Source organism: Benincasa hispida, chromosome 2 (assembly GCF_009727055.1).
Source record: "Benincasa hispida cultivar B227 chromosome 2, ASM972705v1, whole genome shotgun sequence".
Classification (NCBI taxonomy): Eukaryota; Viridiplantae; Streptophyta; class Magnoliopsida; order Cucurbitales; family Cucurbitaceae; genus Benincasa; species Benincasa hispida.
Window position 1 is genome coordinate 58,071,408 of NC_052350.1, and position 23,101 is coordinate 58,094,508.

General features: G+C 35.6%; 1 protein-coding gene across 1 annotated transcript; it reads right to left on the reverse strand.

Annotated features, from left to right (window-relative positions):
- Nucleotides 1–3,776: 3,776 nt before the first annotated feature.
- LOC120070896 (autophagy-related protein 18h) lies at nucleotides 3,777–19,923 on the reverse strand. Its single transcript, XM_039022794.1, has 9 exons — nucleotides 19,373–19,923; nucleotides 17,318–17,773; nucleotides 16,495–16,935; nucleotides 15,359–15,604; nucleotides 14,475–15,281; nucleotides 14,219–14,394; nucleotides 5,487–5,614; nucleotides 4,875–5,399; nucleotides 3,777–4,213 (listed from the first exon to the last, which is right to left on the reverse strand). The coding sequence occupies exons 1-9, from the start codon at nucleotides 19,556–19,558 to the stop codon at nucleotides 4,209–4,211; spliced, it is 2,970 nt and encodes a 989-aa protein (XP_038878722.1). The 5' UTR covers nucleotides 19,559–19,923; the 3' UTR covers nucleotides 3,777–4,208.
- Between the last annotated feature and the right edge of the window lie 3,178 nt (nucleotides 19,924–23,101).

The window sequence follows — 23,101 nt, forward strand, 5'->3', positions numbered from 1 at the left end:
CGAATAGATTTAACTCTGTCAGGTCCGACTTCGGCTTGTGGACTTCCTACTTTGTTATCGGCATGAGAGGTGTGATGAAACTCTCCTTTAGGATTTCTCTATCGCCGACCTGTAAATCTTTTGAGCATTTCGTAAAAGGCGACTCCCCCTTCTTCCGTCTTGACAAAGGGACATATCGCAGAATCAAAGATCATGAGGCCTTTTAATCCCTCACCGTGTCTCTCCAATGCTAGTGGAGGTCCTAATCCCTTTTACGCTGGAGGCCTGTATTTTGCTACCCGTTTTCTTCCTTGTACCAACTAGTGACCTTGATCGAGATCTACATGCTTTCTTTTCTAGCAAAGTCTCTATGGGCATTGTTTCACCAGAATTCTCATTCTTCAAGAAAAACTTTGCATCCACGAAGTGAGATTCGGCCTCTGAAAATGGATTAAAGTTTGTTTCAACCTTCTTAATCCCATCCTGACAGAACTTGAAATATTGATGCAACGTGGATGTAATCACACCATTCCCATGAATCCAAGGGCGCCCTAGTAGCAGCCTATAGGTGGTCTTTGAGTCTATATTGTGAAACAACGTATTGGCCTTCAAGTCGCCGATGAGGAGCTCTAAGCGTATCATGCCTAACGTCCTTTGGCTGCCTTGATTGAACCCCTGAATCACTAACTTGTTGTTCGACAACTCTTCCATGGAGATGCCTAACTATTTCATAGTTGCCTTAGGCATTATATTGACAGGGAATCCATTATCGATGATAATCCGACCAACTTTTTGTTCTGAATGTATCTGGAGAAGTACAAAGGCCTATTGTGCAACTTGGTTCCTAAAAGAAGATCTTCATCTGAAAAGCCTATGGATGTACAACACGAGGCATACGCACGTGTTGTGGAGGTCAGTGCACCGGATGTGTTGGATTCCAACAATGCCTCGATAAGGGTCGCCTTAGCTTTGAGTGAAAGCAGGTCATCTATGTTGAATGACTATAAACCCTTTGATTCTTCTATCGATTTCAATGGGTTTGGGAGGGTATCTTCCTCTTGTGGTGCTAGCAGCATGACATGTAGCAACTTCTAGCATTTCTTTTAAACCCTAATCACAGAAGTTCTCCGGGAGGAAATCCGCCAATGTCACTTATCGCCTGGGACGAGAAACATCCTCATCTCCCTCATCAACAGCCTTCGGCTTCCAGGCCTTCTTTTTACCCTTCCTTTTTTATGTCTTACTTCCTCTCCCGTAACTTCGATAGGAATGTGACTCTTTTTAGGTAGAGTTCGACCTTTTCTTCTTACGGCGTGTCACAAGGATCCAGCCTTCGCTTTCATCATTATCAACGCGTTCTCCTCTGTTTTCAAGATATTCTAAGTGGCACTTTTAACTAAGATTTTTCATTGCCCACCATACGAAAAGAAAAGACTCTTCCAACCTTATGGAGAGTCTTCAAGATACCTTCTTTGATATGTTAGAAATTCTTACTTTTACTATAGGGGAATAAGGAAGACATTCAAATTACATCTCAAAGGAATGGAAAATTGTTAGAAATAGCATCCGCAACTTTTCATCTTCAAAATTAGCATCCTTTTAACTTTTCTTCTTTCAAAACTAGCATCCTTTTTAAGAATTCATTAAATAGTTTTTCTCAATGCATTTAGGTTGAGATCGACCACTGAGATCTGAATAAAATGTTTCCTTTTTTCATCCTATCAATGGTTTTGGGCTTTCTTGGTAAAATCTCGTGCAAAATGAACCTTGAGATTCCCCTAATTTTTCCAAATATTATACAATTTTTTCCAAATTTTATACCAAATCTTACCTTTATTCAAATTGTCTTCAAATTTTGTTATTTTTACCAAATCTTATATTAAAATTTTCAAATCTTTCACCCAATTTCTCTTTCAATTATATGAATTTTCAAATTTCCAAATTTTGTTATCTGTAACATTTTAGTTGTTCTGATAGATGTAAGGTGTGTCGATTTAACTTTCAAGTGTTTAATTTTGAAAATAAGTCATTTTGGAAAAAAAAAAATTGAAATATTTGGCAACCACTTTCAAAATGTATTTTAAACATTTTTTTATCAAAAAAGATTAAATAAAAATGACTTTTTTAGGAAAACAAAAGAAGAAGAAGAAGAAATCTTTCTCTAGTCAATCTAAATAGGCACGTAGAATAAAAGATGGATAAAATAAGATTGACAATTAATTTATCATAATCATATAAGATACCAGCAATCAAAATGTTGTTACAATCTAATGGAACGATATAAGAAACAACTGGAAATCATGAAGGTGCATGAGGAAGAATAAAAAGTGATTTGAGGAAGAAATATCACATTGAGTTAGTGGGTAAAGATAAATTTAATTATATCATCTAATAGTCACTACCTACTTGTCATCTTCGAAGAGAATTTTTCTTCTCCTCCAATTTCTTCTTCATAGTCTTGATTTCAAATGCTACTCCTTTTATATTTCCTCGCAACAAAGCAAAAACTAGACGATAAAATATTGGTTCTGTTGGCATGAACGATTTATTTCATGGATGGTAACAACTATTACCACTTTTAAATGCAACACATTTCCGAAAACTCACATCATTATTCTATGAGCATTTATAGACTTGTTTTTAGAAAATTAAAACCTGTAATCATTTTGTTTTTTATTTTTTATTTTGAAAATTTAGCTTATTTTCTCTCAATTTCACACCATGGATCATTTTTCTTAAGTAAAAGAGTTAAGTCCTTAAAACTATTCCAATGACAAAAACAAGTTTCTAAAAATTGTGGCCCTTTTGGTAACTATTCCATTTTTTGTTTTTGATTTTTGAAAATTAAGTTTATTTAATCCTCATTTCTTACAATGATTTGCATCTTTCTTAAATATAATGGTTAAATTTTTGGTCAAATTTCAAAAACTAAAAAATAAAACTAAGTTTTTCAAAGCAACTTTTTTTAGTTTTCAAATTTTAGCTTGGTTTTTTAAATCATTGGTAAAAGTAGATAACAAATGAAGAACTTTGGAGGTGGAAGAGACTTAATTCTTAAAAACAAAAAATCAAAAACCAAAAGATTAGTATCTACAGACAAAATCTTGGACATGCTAAAAGATTAGAGTTTTCCAAAAAAAATGGATTAAAGAACCATTTGGATGAACTTAGAGAAAAAAAATTCAACAATTTCTTTTTTATTTAAACATTTTCTATAAAAAAATAGTTGAAAATACAATTCAAACATTTATCTCAAGGGATTGTCTAACATTATAATTATTTCAAAATGACTTACTTTTTTAAATTAAACACTTGAAAATATATTCTATGAGAAAATAAAAGAGAACAAGATGAGACTTAGAAAAACAGTTATGTTCATATACTAGTTGGACATTTTTTTAACTTTTGGAAAAGTTGAGAATATTTAAACTTTTGAAAATTCTAACGGTATTTTCGAAATAATGCTAAAAAATTTTGTGTTAAAGACATTTTTGAATTGTTTTAAAGTGAGTACTAACCAATTGATAACTTTTTTTTGAAAACTCAATCATATTAATGAAACTTTTGAAACTTCTAAAAATTTAGAGATACATTCGGCGAAAACTCTAAACATGGAAAAGAAACATAATCTTATTAATTGAATAAACAAAACTCTATATATCCATGAAAACTCTAAACATGTATCCAATTTTCTGAACAAAAAGAAAATGGCTGTGGGATATTTCTAGTTGTTTAATATCCTCCGGTAACTCCTGCATTAACAACTACATAAAATAACCTCCACAATCTGAAAAGTATATTTCCAAACAACCCTGAATAATAAGATAAATATTGTACAGCAATAAACTATTCATTTTCCACTTTATTTTCCTTTTTTTTTTTCATTTTTCTTCGAAGAATGAATAATAATAATAATATTACACAGCATTGGTAAGAACCTGACCACACAAATCATTTGAACTATGAATTTTGAATTTACAGTATGTACACAGAGAATCAAAAGGGAGGAAAGAGGAAACCAGGTATCAGTTCCACCAGTGCTACCCATCAATAAACATATCACTTCTATTTGTCAGTAGAATTGTAGTTGTTGAAACCCAACAAGCTTAGTTTTATCAATTAGGATACGACGCTCTATCACCACGACGACAACCAGCAGACGGTTCTCTCTCAGCCATTTCGAATCCAACAATCGAGTACTCCAGCACATTATGACATGCAAAGGAGTACTATCCTGCAAAACGAATTTGTGGGATAAAATTAAAGCATGATGCTGTCAATAGGACCCTATACCTATACACGTGCAATACAAGTAAACCGAAATCTAAGATACACAACTGTTTATATACAGATATGCGGTTAAAGCGTGCATGGCGTATGTATTTATATCTTGCTATTAAGCCCATCTGGAAAGTAAAATGGAACCTTCAATTTACTCAAAATACAACAAAGAGGTATAAGTACGGATTCTACCAATTGGGTAATCTAATATAAAACCATCACTTCACTTCAATGAACCACAACCATCAACAAGCATTTATGGGTGAAATGTCTTCTATTAGGGTGCAAATCATTTCACCATTTGGTTATATGCTCATTAAAGGTACTTCTGAAGTACTTTCCAGTCAAACACTAGGGCCGAAAGAACTCTACATGTGCCTTTTCACAAAACACCTTGAATGTTTTAAATTTATTTAAAAAGCACATTTTGTTACATCCCTACCGATTGTGTGTGTGCACGCATTTTAAATTCGACAATTGGTCAACTTAATTCCTTAGTACTGCAGAGACGTTATCCATGTGACAACAGGAAGGAAGATTTTGCTTCCACAAGCCACGTTAGAAATAAGAATGACGTATTTAAAATAATAATAATAATTTCACCCAATTTATACCTTCCTCAGAGAAAGCAAATACACCACCAAGCATGTCATCAGTGTCCCCATCTTCCTCACATTTCTCCCTGTAATGGGGACTACCACTACTGTCCATGTCGTCAGTTACAGCTTCCGCTGGGTCACGGCAGTTACTAAGACCCGTTGCTTTACAATACTCCTCTTGAAAGAATGGTTCGTAATCAAATGAGTCACCCATTGGTCCCTCATCAAGAATGTTCATACTCACATCAGAACGGTTTGAACTTGTATTTGAGCCCTCACTGGCCCCTCCACATTTTGATGACTGAACCGCTTCTAAAATAGTTCTATCAGTGGAGAGTGAGCAACTTGTTACAGTTGACGGGCTGTTAGTAAAATCACTGCCTTCAACTGGGGAAAGTCCAGTGCTAGATTGTTTAGAAGAAACCGATGCCCGCTCCTGGAAAGAGTTTTCTTTCATTACTGGTGAGGGCAAAACAGATCCATCCTTTTCTTCCATCTTAATGTCACCCACAGACTTGGCTATGGGTGGATAAGATATACCTGAAAATCATTTTAGAAAATTAGGGGAAAAAGAGACGCTGGAATATAATGAATTGATAAACATGAAAATAAAATGCTTATAATAACCATCTGAAGTTTCCTCCAAGCCAGGTGAGTCCAACTTTAAATCTGAAATGATAACACCTTCTGAATAATCCATTCCAGCGGTATGAAAATCCAAACTTGGGCTAGAGCTTCTTGCTCTAGCATGGCTCCTGCAAAAGCAACCAACTCCAAGATGAGCAATTTAGTAGCGAGTGTCAAAAACATATATTGGAAAAATTGGAAATATTAGTAGGAAAGTAATAAGGGCATTGTGGCAATTAGATAGTGGTGCATTGGTTATAAATACGGGGAGGGAGTTGGGAACCTTAGGCGGGGAAATCATTTTTGGGTGAGCATTATCCATTGTGGAGACTTTGGGAGAGAGAGCTCTATCGAAAATTTGGGCATCATCCATCGTGGAGACATTGCTTTAGTTGATGCTGGATTTCAGGTATTTACGGCCCAAATTTTGAGGCTCAAATAACTCATGTTTTACAAGAATTGTATGACTTATCTTTCTTATGTGGAAGCTAGATCTTGGGGATGATTTTTACAAGGACTGCAATAAAGGAAAATCTCCTTCCATTGCCTCCAAAAGAAAAGGTCCTCTGAAGGCAGAAAAGCAAGAAAAAATGGAATCTGGAGGGTGAAGACATGCTAGTGGCAGTAAAATTTTTGGGTAATAATAGGTCTCCCAGACCCGATGGCTTAACCATGTAATTCTTTTGAACTTCATGGAATATAATCAAGTTTGATGTTATGTTTATGTTACATAATTCATTTTAGTGTCATCATTGCGGCCTCAATGAGACTTGTAAATGTACAATGATACTTATATATGTACTTGTAAGATTCTTTTCTAGTTTTCTTCTCTTTTATTTTCTCTTTCTAAATTTTTTTTCTTTTAGCTTTTGGATCTCACCTTCGTTTCTTTTTTTTTTTTCAGCCAGCTAGCCAAATACTTGAACCCAAAAAACTCGGCCGACCGACTGACCAGTCGATCGATCGGCATTACCATCTTCATCAAAACCGACAAACACCGACTGACAAAAACCAAAATGTCGGTGATCGACTGATGATCACCCCTGAGATTAGGACTCCAAACATGAACATCTCGCCTCCCAAGCCTAAAGTTGAACTCTTCAAGTAAAGAAAGAAAAGAGGCTATCTCTGTTATTTCCCTATTGAACAGTGAACAACGGTAACCAAAGGAAAAGGAAAGACCAAGAAATCAGAAACTAGACAATTTTTAAAGAAAGACAAATAATATAAATGAGTAAACGCAGAGCAAAGGGTCTATCCCCCACCCACTAATCTTCCCCAAAAAAAAAAAACGTTTCCTTAGCTTCCCCACAACACAAGAAACAAGATGATAGAAAGAGTGAGCTTAAGCGAAATATCTTTCCAAAGATTATGTTGCATGCCTTTAACCCGCTTCGCCACCTCTTCAAAGGGGTCAGGGCCATGCTTACTCGCAACAATCCTTGACAAGAATTCAAGCTCATGGGCAAAATGCCAAAGCCATTTAGCCAAGAGAGCTTTGTTGCGTAACCTTAATTTTTCGAACTCTAACCCCACTGGTTCGAAAATAGGTAGTTGGTCCATCCTCAATAGGGCACTAATGAACTAAGAGAACAAAGGATGACCTGAGGCACTAACAGACTAGGAGGCTCTTATAAGAACCCTTAAACGTACCACCTGATACCTATTCAAAAGGGAGAGGTCCCTTATAATAATCCTACGTCACAGAGTATTAAGTTGCAATTGGAACCACCATAACCATTTCGCCAAGAGAAGCTCATTACATTATCAGATTCTTGATACCTAAACCCCTCTCCACCCCTTCCCATGAGAAATTCCTCATAACCTTAGGATGTCTTTGCTAACCAAGACAGGCATCCTAAAAAGGGACAGTTAGTATAAGGGAATTCCACTCAGCACCAACTAAATCAAAATAAGTCTTCCCCTACAGAGAAAAAAGTCCTTTTCCACACCTATAACTGTTTCTAAGCTTTCTCCATTATGTTCTCTTTTAAACCTGAAATAGTTTCAAGGGACAGCAAACCATCGAGGTTCCTAAAAAAAAAAAAAAAAAATTTAAATGAAGGTGCTTCTCAAAGCAAAAGAAAAGAGTGCCATTAGTAAATTTAAGGAGCGACAATTAAACTCCATCATCTCCCACAGAAAAACCTTCCACCACCGCCTTCCCCACTCCAGCATACACTAATCAGCTAAGATCATCCACCACCAGATTAAACAGAAAGGGAGAAATAAAATCACCTTACCTAAGACGTCTCGACCCAAAAAAACTTCCCCCGTGCCTTAAATTAACAAAATTGGAAAAGTTCGCCGACTAAACACAATTCCAAATCCATGTCCACTAGGAACCCAAAATCTTTGTTATTTTACATCAGATTGTTGTTAATAACATTGATTTATTGATTTATGAACTATACTCACTTCACTCACATGATGTCTTTTCGTCACTTTTCGTCTTAAAAGCAACTAAGCGACTTGTTACCTTGAGATGCACTATGCAAACACAAAATAAGCCTATTATCTTTATTCAAAATGCCTACAAAGATTGCAAAATCCATTGGAAGGATCCTTACAAATTTTTCTTGGGAATGAGCTTAAGGGAGATGGTGGAATGCCCAATGTTAGTTGGGATTTTTTTTATAGGAAATATTTCATTGATGTATGAAATATCCAAAGAGATACAAGAGAGGCCAATATAAGAGACTCGTAAGAAAGGTACAATGAAGCCAGAGATAAAAGAAGACATCTAGGATAGAACAAATGAAGAGCAAAAAGTGAAAAAAGCAATAACAAAAAGGCCAATACAAAAAGTGTGTCCCCCCAAACCAAAAATGGAGAAGATCTGGTAGAGCAATATCCCAAGGATTCATGCCGATGTGGAAGCTTCTCTATGCAAAGCTTTTGCTTTTTCGTCATAAGAAATAGTACTCTCTAGCTTTCAGAGTTCTCTCAATCCTTTGTTTTCCTTGTAGGTAACCGGTTGGAGCTTGTGTGAGCCAAGGTCACCTTTATGCACGGGCCAAGATCTCTAAACCAAGGGGCTAAGGCCATCAAGTGTGGAGCAGGGTTGAAAGAATCAAAATTATTCTGTGGAAAATAGTCAGACCAATCTTCTTCAATGAGGTCGCAATGTGTTGGAAACGGCAAAGGCATGGGGCTGGAAAGAAATGCCTCCGCGTCAACATCCGAAGGTAGAGAAACAATGCCTGTGGAGGTAACGGGGCGGAAGATAGTACGTTTTGCAAGGGAAGATGACTCTTTCGGGCTATTGTTTCTAAAGGATTGATTTTTTGTGGAAGTTGAGGGAGGAATGATGATTTTGTCACTTTTGGGGGTTGGGGGTTCACATTGTTCCGAGAGTAATCACAAAAGGTGGCGAAAGAAGGGGAAGGGTGGGGTTGGTATTCGATGGGTTGTGATTGGCGAGAGAAACGTTTGTAGTCAAAGTAGAAGAGGAAGAAAGATGGGCAGGGGAAGATGAAATAGCCAAAGAGTTTGTAATCACGATTAGAGAGGAAGATTTGTTGGGAGGAGTTCTAGGGAGAGGAGAAGTTTGAAAGGTTTGTCTAACGAATGGAGTGTTTGGAAGAGTTGAAGAGATAGGTTGCTTGTGAGATACAAAAGGTAAAGATATGACTGATGATGGGGTAGGTGGAGGAGGTTCGAAAGGGCTGTTGGTCCATCAGTGTGCATCGTGGGAGCTAAAGCAATTTCTGCAACTTGGGAGGTGTGTTCAATGGTCAATTGATGGCGTGTGTCAAAGGATATGGCAGAATACCTAGCTGAACACTCGATCTCTTTGCTTGGAGCATCGGTTGAAGATAAAGGAGGATTAAAAAAGCACTCTGGACCATTGGGCAAAGCAGAAGGGGTTGATTGTGCATCGGTCAAAGCAGCAGCATCAGACAAGAGGACAACTGATTGGGGACGATTGGAAAGGGCCCCACTGTCAGTCTTTTCCTTGGCAGGAGAGTAAGAAAAGTACCTGCAAATGGATTGGTCTTCCACGCGTACAATCCCATGCACCAGCAATGGGAGATCACCATGTTTATCAGCCAAGTATCTGACATGCAGAAGGGCATCAAAGAATGAATATATACTCACAGTGATCAGTTCTGATGATGGAGGTAGATGAACAAAAGCTGGCAAGAAATCAAAGAGATTTTCCTTCACTTAAATACAAGCCTCCATCATATCCATACATCATATCCATACAAGAGAGAATCTTATCGGCTACTTCTATAAAACCACCACATTGGTCACCAATGTGCTTAAAGGACTCAAGGGACCATCTATCGATGGGTGAATTTCTGATCTTCATCCACTCGCCATAAGATGGCACCTGTTCTCTAAAGAAAGCTCCATTGTTCCATTGTTGAAATTTCACCAAGAAAGTGCCAATCTTGTACCAATCTTTGATATTGCATAAAATCGTACCTTGTTCTAAATTTTTGACAGCTAAGATGGTCTTGTTTGATTGTAGAGGACTGATGGAGCCAAAGTCGGATACTTCTGTCTGTAAAGCCCTTAAAATGTCGTGCCAATTATCATGAAAGTGTTGTTTGATGATTATGATAGATGTCTCGGGATAGAATTTAGCAAATTCAAACGAGGGGGATGGGGAAGATGAAGGTGGGACAACTTCTGAAGAACAGGGAGGAGTTGTTTGTTGATCATGAGGAACCTTGGTACTGTGGAGAACGTCTTTGTAAGACTGTGTAGTTGAGCTAAAGATCGGTTGTTGATTTTTTTGGGGAAGCTTTGGTGGAGCATTAAGCAATCAGAAGAAGCCTTTCCAACCATATTTGTTGGTTCCACTTGTAAAATAAGCTTGTTTAACCCTCCATTGACTCCAAGCTTTGTGATCTCTACAGAATGGCCTTTTCAATTAGAGATTTTTTCCACCCAAAGATCATATTCATCCAAACGAAACTTGAGAAAGAACTTTAATTTAGTGGAGCTTCAATCAAAGAAGAGAAAGTTAATTGTAGCCATGAGAGGGAGTCTTTCTTGAGAGAGAGTGAAAGATTTGTTCTTTGAAGTTTTTGTGATCCTAATTCGATGTCGAAAGTAGAAAGGGAGGAAGATGACATAGTGTCATCTTTCCGGCAAACCTAATTAGTCAAAGAGGATAATGGTCACGAGGGGAGGGAGAGAGAAGATGGAGAGGAGAGAGGTGACAGCATTTTCTTCCCCAATGTTGGGATGAAATCCAACTTCCTCTTCTCATGTGTGGATTGGGCATTGGAAATCTCAAACAATGAAATGAAACCCTATCCAAATGGATTTGGAGATTTCCTTGTGAGGAAGGTACATGATGGAGGAAAGTTGATAAAGCAAATTTGACAGCTATCCACATTGGCCATGGTCTTCTGCAGTGTTCTAAAAAGCCCTCTCGAGCACGTGCCTAGGCCCAAGACGCAGGTCTGGCGCCTCGCTTTGGAAAAGCAAGGCTCACAAAATAAGGCACGCCTTAGGTGCGCGCCTTTTTTGAAGCCCCAAGGATCAAAGTCCTGCGCCTTGGGGCTTTTCAATTATTTTTAAAAAATAGTAATAATTAAGGGTTTTCCTTTTTTATTAACTTAAAGGATCAAGTTTACCAAATCTAAATGCAAAATTTCTTGTGTTTGGGATCCCTTTTTTTCCATATTTCTACTTCAATTATACTCTCTTTTTAATGTAAAATTTTCATATATAGTGCGCCTCACAAAAAAAAAGCCCGCGTTTTTTTGTGCATCTTGCACCTAGGCTTCAAAGGGCCATTGTGCCTTAAGGCGCCTTGGGCATTTAAAAACACTGGTCTCTTCTGTTTTAGGTTCCTTGGAGGCCCATCTCAGTGCTAAACAGTTTGGTAAAATCACATATTAGAAGAGTTATGGGCAATGGAAATGACATCTCCTTTCAGCATGATGTCTAGATTCATGATAATGACTTGACTACCATGTTTCCCAAGCTTTATAGGCTTTGAAGTTCACAGACAGAAGCATATAGGTCTTAGACAGCATCTTAAAGATGATGGGATTGTTGAATGAGCCTCTCTTTCCCATCTTCTACAATCCATTTCCTTAACTGCTACGAATGACTCATGGAATTGGATTTTAGACTCGTCTAAAAATTTTACAGCAAGCTATGATGGAATTTTGGTGAAATCACGACCTTGTTCATAAATCTTTATTTTCAGCAACATTGAAGAATTTTTATCCAAATAAAATAACATTTTTCTATGGAAGCTTTGTCATGGTGGTATACACAGCAGATTGCCTCCAAAGATGATAGCATTGTTCTTCTTTTTTTTTTTTTTCCTTTTCTCTCCCCCCTTCATGGTGTTATGTGTAAAGACAACATTGAAACTCATTGTCATCTTTTAGGCTCTGGTACTTCTGCTTAGGGCAGCCTTGGTTAGAATATGATTAATCCTGAAACCATTCCAGCTTTTGTTAGATCATAGTCTGTCAGGGTGATCATCTCTCTCCATTCCTCTTTATTTTGGTCTCGGGTTGTCTAAGCAGACTTTTGTCACACAGAGCTACATTGGGTAAAACTATTACTCATCCTAGTGGCGATTCACAATGTTGTTTGTCTCATTTACAATTTAAGGATGATACACCGTTGTTTTCCACTTTCGACTTTAAGGCATTGTAAAACCTCTTTGATGTTAAAAAATTTAATGTGCTTTTGGTTCAAATGTCAATCTTTCCAAGAGTGAGTTGTTGGGGATTCATATTGTCGATGCTGATTTGAGCAGCTTGATTACAAAGTTTGAGTATCTGGAGGAGCACTTGGCTTTCTACTTATCTTGGTCTGCCCGTAGGGGAGATGCAGAAGCCCCTAGTTTTTGGCAGCCTATTATTGAGAAATTCAGCATAAACTTCATACATAGCTAAAAAAAATACTTTTATATCAAAAGGGGGTTGCCACACTCTTATTCAAGCTACCCTCTCTAGTTTGCCAACTTATCATACGTCACTTTTTAAACTGCCAGCTAAGGCCTCCAATTCTTTGGAAAAGCCCATTCGTGATTTCTTTTGGGAAAGTTCTAGAGGTGGAGGGATTCATAATGTTAATTGGGAAACAACCCAACTTTCTGAGTATTTTGGTGGTGTTAGAAATGGTAATTTTCAACATCACAATCTCAATCTATTGTAAAGGTGGATTGGGAGATTCATGACAGAAAGAAACGCTTTGTGGCAAAATTTGGTTATTGCCAGGTATTATAAATTCAAGTATGGTCGTGTTCGGCCTCATCAGATTAATGGCGGTTCTTGCAAGTCTCCTTGATGTTATATTTGTTCTACTTTGGACCTAGTGCTCGTCATGCTTAAGCTTAACAATGCTTAGGTAATGGCAGGTCCATCTCTTTTGGCACGATTCATGGCTGAGTTGTGCAGTTATTGCTGCCATTTTCTCTCGTCCTTTTCATCCAACGATTAGGCCTACTAGTACAATAGCTGATGTTTGATCAGGCTACTTATATTTGAGCTTTCTCCATAACCTCAGTGACTTGGAAATCATTGAGTGGGCTAATCTTTCTCATCTTCTTTCCTCGATTGTTTCAAGGAACCTAGATGATTATTGGTCTAGGCAGCTGGATCCCTCCAATAATCTTACAATTAAATCCCTTATGGAGGCTCTCGTTGGTACACCTACAACGAGTGCTAATAGTTTTTACTATGTGGTTTGGAAGGATACTTATTGCTCCTTTGCATCAAATTCTTGAATGACTGTTCTAGATTCCTTTAGGTGGTCTTTGGCTTTACCGAATAACATTTATGATCTCCTTGCTTCTACTTTTGTGGGTCATCCTATCCATGGTGCAAAGAAATTATTATGGTTTGCTCTTAACCGAGTCTTGTTTTTTTTGTTCTCTTTCAGAAAAAGGAATGGTCTCATCTTCTGAGACATCTCTTATTCCTTTGAATATTTTATGATTTAGATTCTTTTCCATGCTTTGTAACGGTGTTAATGTAAACACACTTTTACCGATTATCATCCCTCTACTTTCATTGCTAATTGACGATCTTTCTTGTAATCCACCTTCAGGTGTTTGGGATTTTCCCCCTTTATTTCATTTTACCAACGAAATACAGTTCCCCACTCAAACAAAAAATAAAATAAAATAACTATCCATAACTTCCTTAATTAGTATTTCAACAACTCTTTAGCTCTCAACCCATCTTACAAGTCCCATTCCTTCCATAAATAAACTGGAATAGAGGTCGATCAGGTTATGCATCGCCCAGTTTTAATCCCTTTATTATACGATTACCAATTAAATGTTCTGTTTCTTCATTGGGAGATCCAAATATCAAACAACGCTATAACTGCTGGTTCTGAAAATTCGATGCAATCTTAATGTACTTCAAGCAGAAGATGCAAGTAACGTTGAGGCTAATTCCCGATCAAACAAGAAAGAAAAGAACTGATTGAGATATCATAGGTCCTCCCCCACAACACAAAAACCCCCCCCCCCCCCCCCCCCCCCCCAAAAAAAAAAAAGAGGTGGAAAAAAGACTATAGTATACAAATACAATTTAGTTTGCAAAATGTCTTAACGATAAAGAGAATTTCAACTGTAGAGATGTGAATTTGTCATATTGTAATATATGGAAAAAGAAGATGTGAGACATAAAAAAGAAAATTTCTGCCAGCTAATAAGTAATACATACAATATTAAAATGAAAATAATATGGCAATATGATATTCACAGCAATGTAATTAGACTCAATTATCATCACCTATCAAGCCAGTCAGACTGTATCCCACGGAAATGGTCGAAAACTGGAAGCAAGTCCTTCCGCTTTATTTCAACCTCATGAATAGGTACTTTCTCTATCTCAATCTCCCCATTCATGTGATCTTTCATGCTACTTTGCTCATTAGACCCAGGAAAACTCATTGTATAGAAATGTACCTGCAATGGGGAGGAAAGAACACCGACTTAATTGATGCCCAAAAAATAAAGAATCCAAAAGGGCACACTATGACCAATACCTTGGATTTCTGCCAGATAGGTGTCCTCCCAGAGTTTATCTGCACCTCAGAATTGGATAGATACAAGAGAGAACGGTCATGTGGCTTTACCAACTCCTGGTTTTCAAGATGATTCTCCTGTACGTAGGATGTATCCTCAACAGGTTCGACAGTTTCTTTTCTCCTGAGAGTAACTGCAGATATGCATTCCTCTCTCTCTGGCCAAGCAGCTCTTCGGCAAACATCCCACCATTGAATAGGTTCAACTCTCACTCGCAGTTCCTCATCTTTCATCTGCATTGAAGCATTTGGACTTCTCAAAACAGTTTCACCACATTCTCCCCCCATTGATGGAAGCAGTTTATGTTGAATCACATGGCCAGAAGGAGTATACACCAACAGATGTTCCAAAGTATTCGAACTTGATTGAGGAGATTGCAAATTCTGAGGTATACAACTATGGAAAACAGCAGAAATAGCACCCGACGGGATGGAAACCTTTCCAGATGCAGAAGCAGCAGCCATACTAACAGTATTAAGCCAACCTGAGTTACAATTTTTTATTCTGCTAACCACAGAAAGAGTGACAGGAGGAGGAGGAGGAGGAGGAGGAGGAGAAAAGGATTGCTGGTTTGTGATGAAAGATGAAGTTGACCACCAAGGGACACATGAAGCTGGTATGAGATTTGGCCCATCAACAAAAGAATTGTGCATTTGAAGAACAGTTTCGCCTCCAAAAGGTGACAGAGCAAAAATGTGGCAAGTTCCCCGGGATGAAACAATAGCTACCCATTGACTATAGTGGCTAAAACAAATGTCTTGTATTACCTGGATTGAAAGCAGCAATAAAAAGGACCACTCATAAGCACATAAAATATAATGAAAAGTTAAAGGTAAGGACATACAGCTGATGTCAAGCCACGATGAAGCTTATAAAGGTGCACATGGGAGGAGCTCCAATCATAGCTTTGGGTGCCCGATCCATTTTGTATGCAGGATGGCATAATCCTAAAAATGTTAATATTGCTACCGTGGGTTGAGGCGGTGACTAGAAGGGTCCCGCTTGGATCAAAACAAAGAGCAGAAATTGGACTTGAGTGAGCCTTAAATTGTGATATAACAGCTTTGGAGACAAAATCTTTCACAACAACCTGCAAAAAGAGCAACGTTGAAAACTGGGGGGAAAACTATCAGAATTGTGTATATTGACTAGTATAAATATGTCCTCCCTTTTTCTTGGACCATATAGAATGAAAGAAACAGCCTTCAAGACAATGAAAGATCCTTTAAGTTTATTAGCTTTCTTGGCTCTTAAGTTTTTTTGACTGTCTTGGAGCAAATTTACTCTTTCTTTAAGAATCTTGCTATCCTTTATCTTACATCCCATTGGAACATTATTTGTAATTCCAAGGGCATTGGCAATCTGCCCATCTGTGTAACTTCATCATATCAATGAAACTATAGTTGTTTCACTCTCAAAAAAGAAGGCCCTCATTCAAATGATCATACTCTAACTGGCCACAGGAAGTATATAAGATGGATACCTGAACTCCCTAAAATGATAGGATAACAAGCCAAATCTTAGTGGCCAATACCAAAAAACTTTTGTGTCATTCACAGAACATGATGCATGGCATCCTTTATTCACAAAATTAATAGGTTTCTACTATATCCGTTTTCTTATATTTAAAAAATAAATAAATAAATAATAAATAAATAAATAAAACTTCAAATTTATATAATGAAAAGGAAAAAAAATGTTCAAGGGATGCAAATTCCAAAAGTGAATAAAATAAAAAAGTACTAATAATAAAAGAACAGATACTTAGACATATCAAACATGAATTGTGGTTCATTGGTCATCAGTTTTTTTCTTAAAAAAAGGTACTTAAAAATACCCGTCTTTTTATATTTTACTGCTTTCAGAAATGTCAAAAGAAGTATAACATTTTGATTAATATAAGTAACTATTGTAAAAATGTATCAGACTAGTTTTCAATGCAAATGCAAAAATAAAGAAGTACTGAATCAAAAGACTAACCATTCCAGCAGCATCTGATTCTGTTGAATGTAATGCCAGCCGACCAACTTTCCGACTTGAATTTGATGATAGTGGAGAGTTGGAACCATCAGGTACAAGCTCTTGATAGTATTTAGACAACGTTTTATAACCCATGTCACCCAAATTAATTAACCCAGCAGCTAAATGCTTACTAGATTCCATGGCATATCGGGCCACCAAACTTCCACTGCTAGGTGACGTTGATGGGCTTACACCAGGAGGTGTAAGACTCTGTGGACTTAAACGGCCAGTATTTGACTGCAAAGGGTTGTTGGAAGCATAAGCTAACCATCTAGGACCCACGGCCATAGGTCCATAGCCAATATTAACCCCAGATGTTCCTTGGCCACCCAATTGAGGAACTGGATAAGTGAGAACACTAAATTTACTCTCAAGGGTGAGAGCATCAAAACAATAAATCTGTAAGCAAAAGAAATAAATGATTAAAAACTTTAAGAGATATAAACAATGACCATATTTCATAATTAATTTTATATTCATAGGAAACACATGATTGTTTGTTTAAAAGGCAGAGTTTTCAGAAGATGGTCTTAATTTTTTTTATACACTATCAGAAAATAGTTTTGATTTTCTATAAGACCCCAGAAAATGGTCTTCGTTAACTACAAGAGCCCTGAACCATCCATCCACTTGACTTTTGGGTGGAAAAGAACATCCATTATTGAAACAATTGTACACCAAATGTTATGAAGTGGTTAATTATGTTTAAGAAAGAAAAAGAGAATTTAATCTTTTCTCAATTATGAATTCAATAATATTCATGCGCAGAATGTAAGCTTACTTGTGATGCAAGACCAACAGCCACAATTTCGGGACTGCATCTTATCATGTATACAGTTGAGCGAAATCTCAGAACATGGACATAACTGCAAGATTTTAATGAGTAAAACCTAACAGCCATTGGGGAGAGGGCAATGTGATCTGAATGACCAGGATATCCATCTCTCACCAACCCATTTCTGCCACTTTGCATCAAACCTGAACTCTGGGTCTCATCAGATGCAACCACCAAAAGAATAGGATGTGATGCTCCAAAGCCTCCCTGACCATCAGACTTGGCCGGAAGAGGCTGCATCTGCAAGAATGTGACTGGATCATCCCGTCTTGAAACCAGTTCGCTGACATTGGGAGCATCTTCAACATCAAGAACTTGAAAACCATTTGTATAGCCAACTAAGAGCACATGTTTGAAGAAGGATGGACTGAGCTCAAGTCTGTCAAATCCAGCCCATAATACCTGTTGGACCACAATTCCAAATTCTTATTAAACTGCAGGTACTGTATTGCATCATAAAAAGCACACACGCAAGGGCAAGTAGTACACAAAAGAAATATATTCCACATAAAATAGGTAATGCTGCAGTAAAGATGCACCATCACGGCAAAATCCACTTGCAAAATAATATTTTCCAGTTCCAAATCGAACTGTCATACATAATGATTAAAAAAAAAACTAATTCAAAGTGTTATACATATGATAAAAGTAAATCCAAGAAGGCACCCAAGAACTTCTTTTAAAAAGTTGCGATCCTAATGATAACTTGATAGGTTCTCAGGTTGACAAAATTTTCCATATTATATTGCTTCTCTTCTTGGTAGGACTTCTTGTCCTACTTCTTCGTAACTCGTGCTTTATCTCTAACAAACATGGAATCCACTTCTGATAGTAGAGTATGGAGTACAAATCAGAAAAAGGACAAAAAGCTTAAGAAATGCTAAAAATCTAAAGCACTTGCATCTCTAGACCAACAATAGTGAAAAACATAATTTCATCATAAAACATCTTTATCTCGTGCTTTATCTCTAACAAACATGGAATCCACTTTTGATAGTAGAGTATAAAGCACAAATCAGAAAAAGGACGAAAAACTTAAGAAATGCTAAGAAATCTAAAGCACTTGCATTTCTAGACCAACAATAGTGAAAGAACATAGTTTCATCGCAACTAAAGAATGGTTTATCGTTTTCCAATCAAACGACACTACATAAAGCTAAAAATACACGCTTCCAAATGGTTCTTTTCAATTACTTGCTAACTCCCCCAGAAATATCCAAGCAAAATCAGTGCACGCATACATTGGAAATATACAACAAAAAATTAACTAAAAACTCAGGTTGCTACCACTACAACAACTTAAAAGAAAAGTATTAAAAAAATTAAAAAAAAAAAAGGTAAGGACAGATAGTAAACCCACTTATGCACCTTAAAACAAAGAACAGACCTATATGATAAAAGAGGAGAAAAAAAACAATCCTTTATTTTTCAACAAACACAAGTATATAATGTTTCTATAGTAGAAGTCAAAAGATTTAGAAAATTCAAAAGAATCTCCCAGACCATACAAAATGTAAAGGCTGTGAAAGAAGTAAAAGAAATCATATACTCGCAGAATCCTCAGATAAAATTACCAACTTCCTATATCATATCAAAACCCAGCAATGGTCGTATCGATTTAAGAGGGGGAAAACGCTGAACTAAGTAACGAGTTCCCATTCTACTCAATTTTCGTTTTCTTGCAAGAGATAGCGTCTGGAAGCTCGAGAAAACCAAATCTGCAGAAGCTAAAAGCAACCAGAGACTTGATGAACAAATACTCTCAATGGTTAATCTCTCTTATCCTCTAGCATTCTGAACAACCAAAAATGACGGCACTAAAACACCCAACATCATCTATACAACCTCTAAAAGCCCTAAAAACATAAAAATCCCCAAACTTTATCCCCAGTCCAATCGTCAACACAGCGAAACACAATTTTAGGGAAAATGCAAAATCCACTTCCGCAAGTAACAAATTCCACAACGAACTAAAATAAAAAAACAAAAAGTAAGACGAACCTGGTCTTTATGGTCGTGCGCGTCGCCAGAGATGGAGGCAGCGACGGAAGCACTGGCGGAGCGGACACCGGAAGAAGCAGTTTTAATACAGGAAGAAATGAATTTCAAAGAATTAGGAAGAAATCCGTTGGCGGTCTTGTTGTTAGTGCTGCTGTTGTTGCTGTTAACCTTAGCGTAGCTCTTCATAATAAAATCAGAAGCAAAAGAGAAAGGGGGGGCTGGATAACCCGGCCGTCACCGGAGAAATGGACCAGGGCGGAGGGCGATCGGGAATCAGCATAAGAAAAGGAAGGACATGGCGGCGGCGGTGGTGGAGTTGGCCGGAGAGTGAACGGTGGCGTATTGTTGTGGTGGTGGTGGTGGTTGCGGTGGTGGTGTCGTTTTGGGAGAGTTTGACCTCTGGTTACAGACACGGTTCCTTTCTCTTTCTATTGGAAATCTCAATTCTTTTTCTCTCTCTTTGTTTTTTTTTTTTTTTCTTTTTCTTTTTCTGTTTTGAAATTAAAGTTTTTTTTTCTTTTAATTTTTTTGTCGCTCTGTTTCCGCCTCGAGTCTGTGAGGTCGTTCTGTTCTGTCTTGTTAACTATAAGTTAGATGTGTGTAAAATTACCATTTCCCACTTGGTATTCGAGGGTATTTTTGGAATTCAGCTTTTGTGCTGTGTTTTTGTTTTTTATTTTCATAAAAATAACTTGAGCCTATAATACTACTTCTATCTTCAAATTTTTTTTCTTTTTTATCTATTTTTCACTTATGATTTAAAAACAAGCCAAATTAACTAAAAAAAGTTGTTTTCAATTTTTAAATTTGGCCAATAATTCAATCATTGTACTTAATAAATATGCAAATTATTGTAAGAAACGTGAACGAAATAGACTTAATTTTCAAAAACAAAAACTAAAAACTAAATGGTTACTAAACGGGACCTAAGTTTTCACTTTATTTTTCATTTGGTTCTTAAGTTTCTAATGGTTACACATTAAGTTTTGAGTTTGGTTTAAGTTGAGTTTATATGTTTCAAAATATTACAATTTTACCGTTAAGATTTAAGTTTTGTTTCAATTTGATTAGTACGTTTCAAAATTTACACTTTTAATCACGATTTTTCATTAAATACTCATTGTTTGATTTAATATATATTAATTAATTAAATAAATTACAATTAATTAAAGTTTCAATATTTTCCATCACTATTAAAATTAAATTTAAAATCTCACTTCATATTTTTCTAATTAATTAATAGACATTAACGTAAAGACTAAAAGTGAGTATATTTAATGAAAAACCATGATTAAAAGTGTAAATCTTAAAATCTATGAATCAAATTGAAACAAAACTCAAAACTCAAGGGTAAATTTGTAATATTCTAAAACTTGAAAACTAAATCGAAATGAAACATAATATAACATTTTGAAACCTATGGAACAAATTAAAACTAAACCCCAAACTTAGACACAAAATTGATCGAACCTCTAATCACAAGGTTAATAATACATACTTATGTCAATTAAGCTAAGCTCATTTCTTGCATGATGATAAGGTACATAATTCCGTTCCAAAGTTATAAATAGTTCATTTATCCTACCCAAGAACAACTCAAAACATGTTCATGTGTACATCTATTACATATTATACATGTATTTTAGGTTAAATTGAAAATTTGATTCATATAGTTTGAAGAAAGTTGGAATTTAGTCTCTATGGTTTATAATTAGAATTTGATCTATATGGTTTGATAAAACTTTCATAAATAGTCTCTATGATAGGAAGTTTATGAGATTTTATCAAAGCACAAAGACCAAGGTCACGTTTGGTAACTATTTGGACTTTGATTTTTGTTTTTGTAAATTAAGTCTATAGACATTACTTCCCCTTCCAAATTCATTCCTTAGTTATATATTTTTTAGTAATGGTTAAAAAAAACTAAACTAAAATTTGAAAACTAAAAAAATAACTTTTAAAAACTTGTTTTTATCTTTGGAATTTGGCTAAGAATTCAACCATTGTACTCGATAAACATGCAAATTAATATAAGAAATGGGGAGAAATTGGCTTAATTTTCAAAAATAAATTTTTAAAAAAAAACGAAATGGTTACCAAACGGAGTCTAAGTTATAGAGTTTAAAGTCATGTGAACTAAATAATAACTTTCTCCAGATTATATAGACCAATTTTATAATTTAATCTATATTTTATAATTTATTGAATATAGAACAAAAAAAGGTTATTTTAAAAATGTTTAGAGTTAGAATTTTTTAAAAGGTTAACCTTGTAACACTTTTAAGGTATAGGATTAAGATTACAATACTTAATATGTTAATTAATGGTGTGCCACTAATTTGCAAATCCCGTGTGACTGAAGTTAAGACTGTCTCGCTTCTAGGTTATGCATGTTTTTAAAATTGTTTTGGTCTTATTTGATAATAATTTTATTTTAAAAATTATACTTGTTTTCTTTTAAATTACTATGGCTATATTGAAGAAACATTTAAATAATTCTTAGTCAAATTTATGACTTAAATTCTTAGTTAATTTTTTTCAATATAATATGTATGGAAGAAACACTTGGCATTCTTAGTCAAGTTTTAAAATAAACAAATTCTTTAAAAACATAGCTCTATTTGATAATGATTTCATTTTTTTCCTGATTTTGAAATTTATGCTTAAACTCATTTCTCAATTATGGTTTTATTTATCTCGAAGAAATATTTTAGTTAAATTCTAGAAATAAAAACAATAGTTTAAAATTTTGACTTGATTTTTGAAAACATGGTAAAAAAATGAATAACATAACAGAAGAAAAAAAAAAAAAAAAAACTTATAGGTGAAAATAGTATTTATAAGCTTAATTTTAAAAATCCAACAAATGGTTATCAAACAAAACCTTGACAATTTTTTCCATTTAAATTATGCAAAACCAAATGTATTCCATATAAATTCAAGTTTTAAAAACTTTTATATTTACGAAAGAAATTAATTCGTAATCCTAAACTTTGGGTTTTACTACTTAAAACGACAAATTAATAATTGTATCATTTTTTTAGTTCAATAGTATGTGGAGTGGGTGTTTCGAACCTCCAACCTCTTGATCGATGAAACATGCTTAATGTCAATTGAGTTATGCACTAATAATTGTATTAACATTCATACTCTAACTTTTATAAATGAATCAATTTAGATTCTAATATATCAAGTACTCAAGTACTCATAACCTTTCTCATTATATTTTGTTATTGTATTGTGATTGGTTTATTTTATTATAGGCAAAATTTGAGCAACATAATCTACAATATATCTTGTATTATGTCAGCAATATGTGTTATGCAACATGTTTTGTGTCGTGCAGATTCTACCTAAAGATTTTTCTTTATATGTTGATATGTGTAGAGCATTTTGGTAGTTTGCTTTCCTATCTTGGATGTGACATGTTTTACAACATATCATGTATGATGTCAAACACATTGTTACACGACGGGAATATTTGTTCCTTATCTTCAGTGTGATTTGCAGGTTTCATGGGTTGTCTTCCTTTTTTCCTTTAAAGATTGTTTCCTCCTTCCTTGAAAATCTTTTCAAGGCTAGCCATCTATATCATGAAGGTTAGCTTTCTTATTAGAAAAGTGTGTGCATGGAGAGTTTTGATCTCTAGATTATCTAAGCATCAACCTTTCATGTATTGTGATTAAAAAAAACTCTATTTTTTCCTATTATAGATTTGTTCGAGTAGTC

What these genes read in the sequence shown, in the direction of transcription:
- LOC120070896 (XM_039022794.1), bottom strand. Translation starts at nt 19,558, where the DNA reads ATGAAGAGCTACGCTAAGGTTAACAGCAACAACAGCAGCACTAACAAC. An exon ending in CTGTTGGTCTTGCATCACAA is followed by an intron (nt 16,936 to 17,317) that starts GTAAGCTTACAT and finishes TTTTGCTTACAG; the next exon opens with ATTTATTGTTTTGATGCTCT. An exon ending in CTATCTGGCAGAAATCCAAG is followed by an intron (nt 14,395 to 14,474) that starts GTATTGGTCATA and finishes TCCCCATTGCAG; the next exon opens with GTACATTTCTATACAATGAG.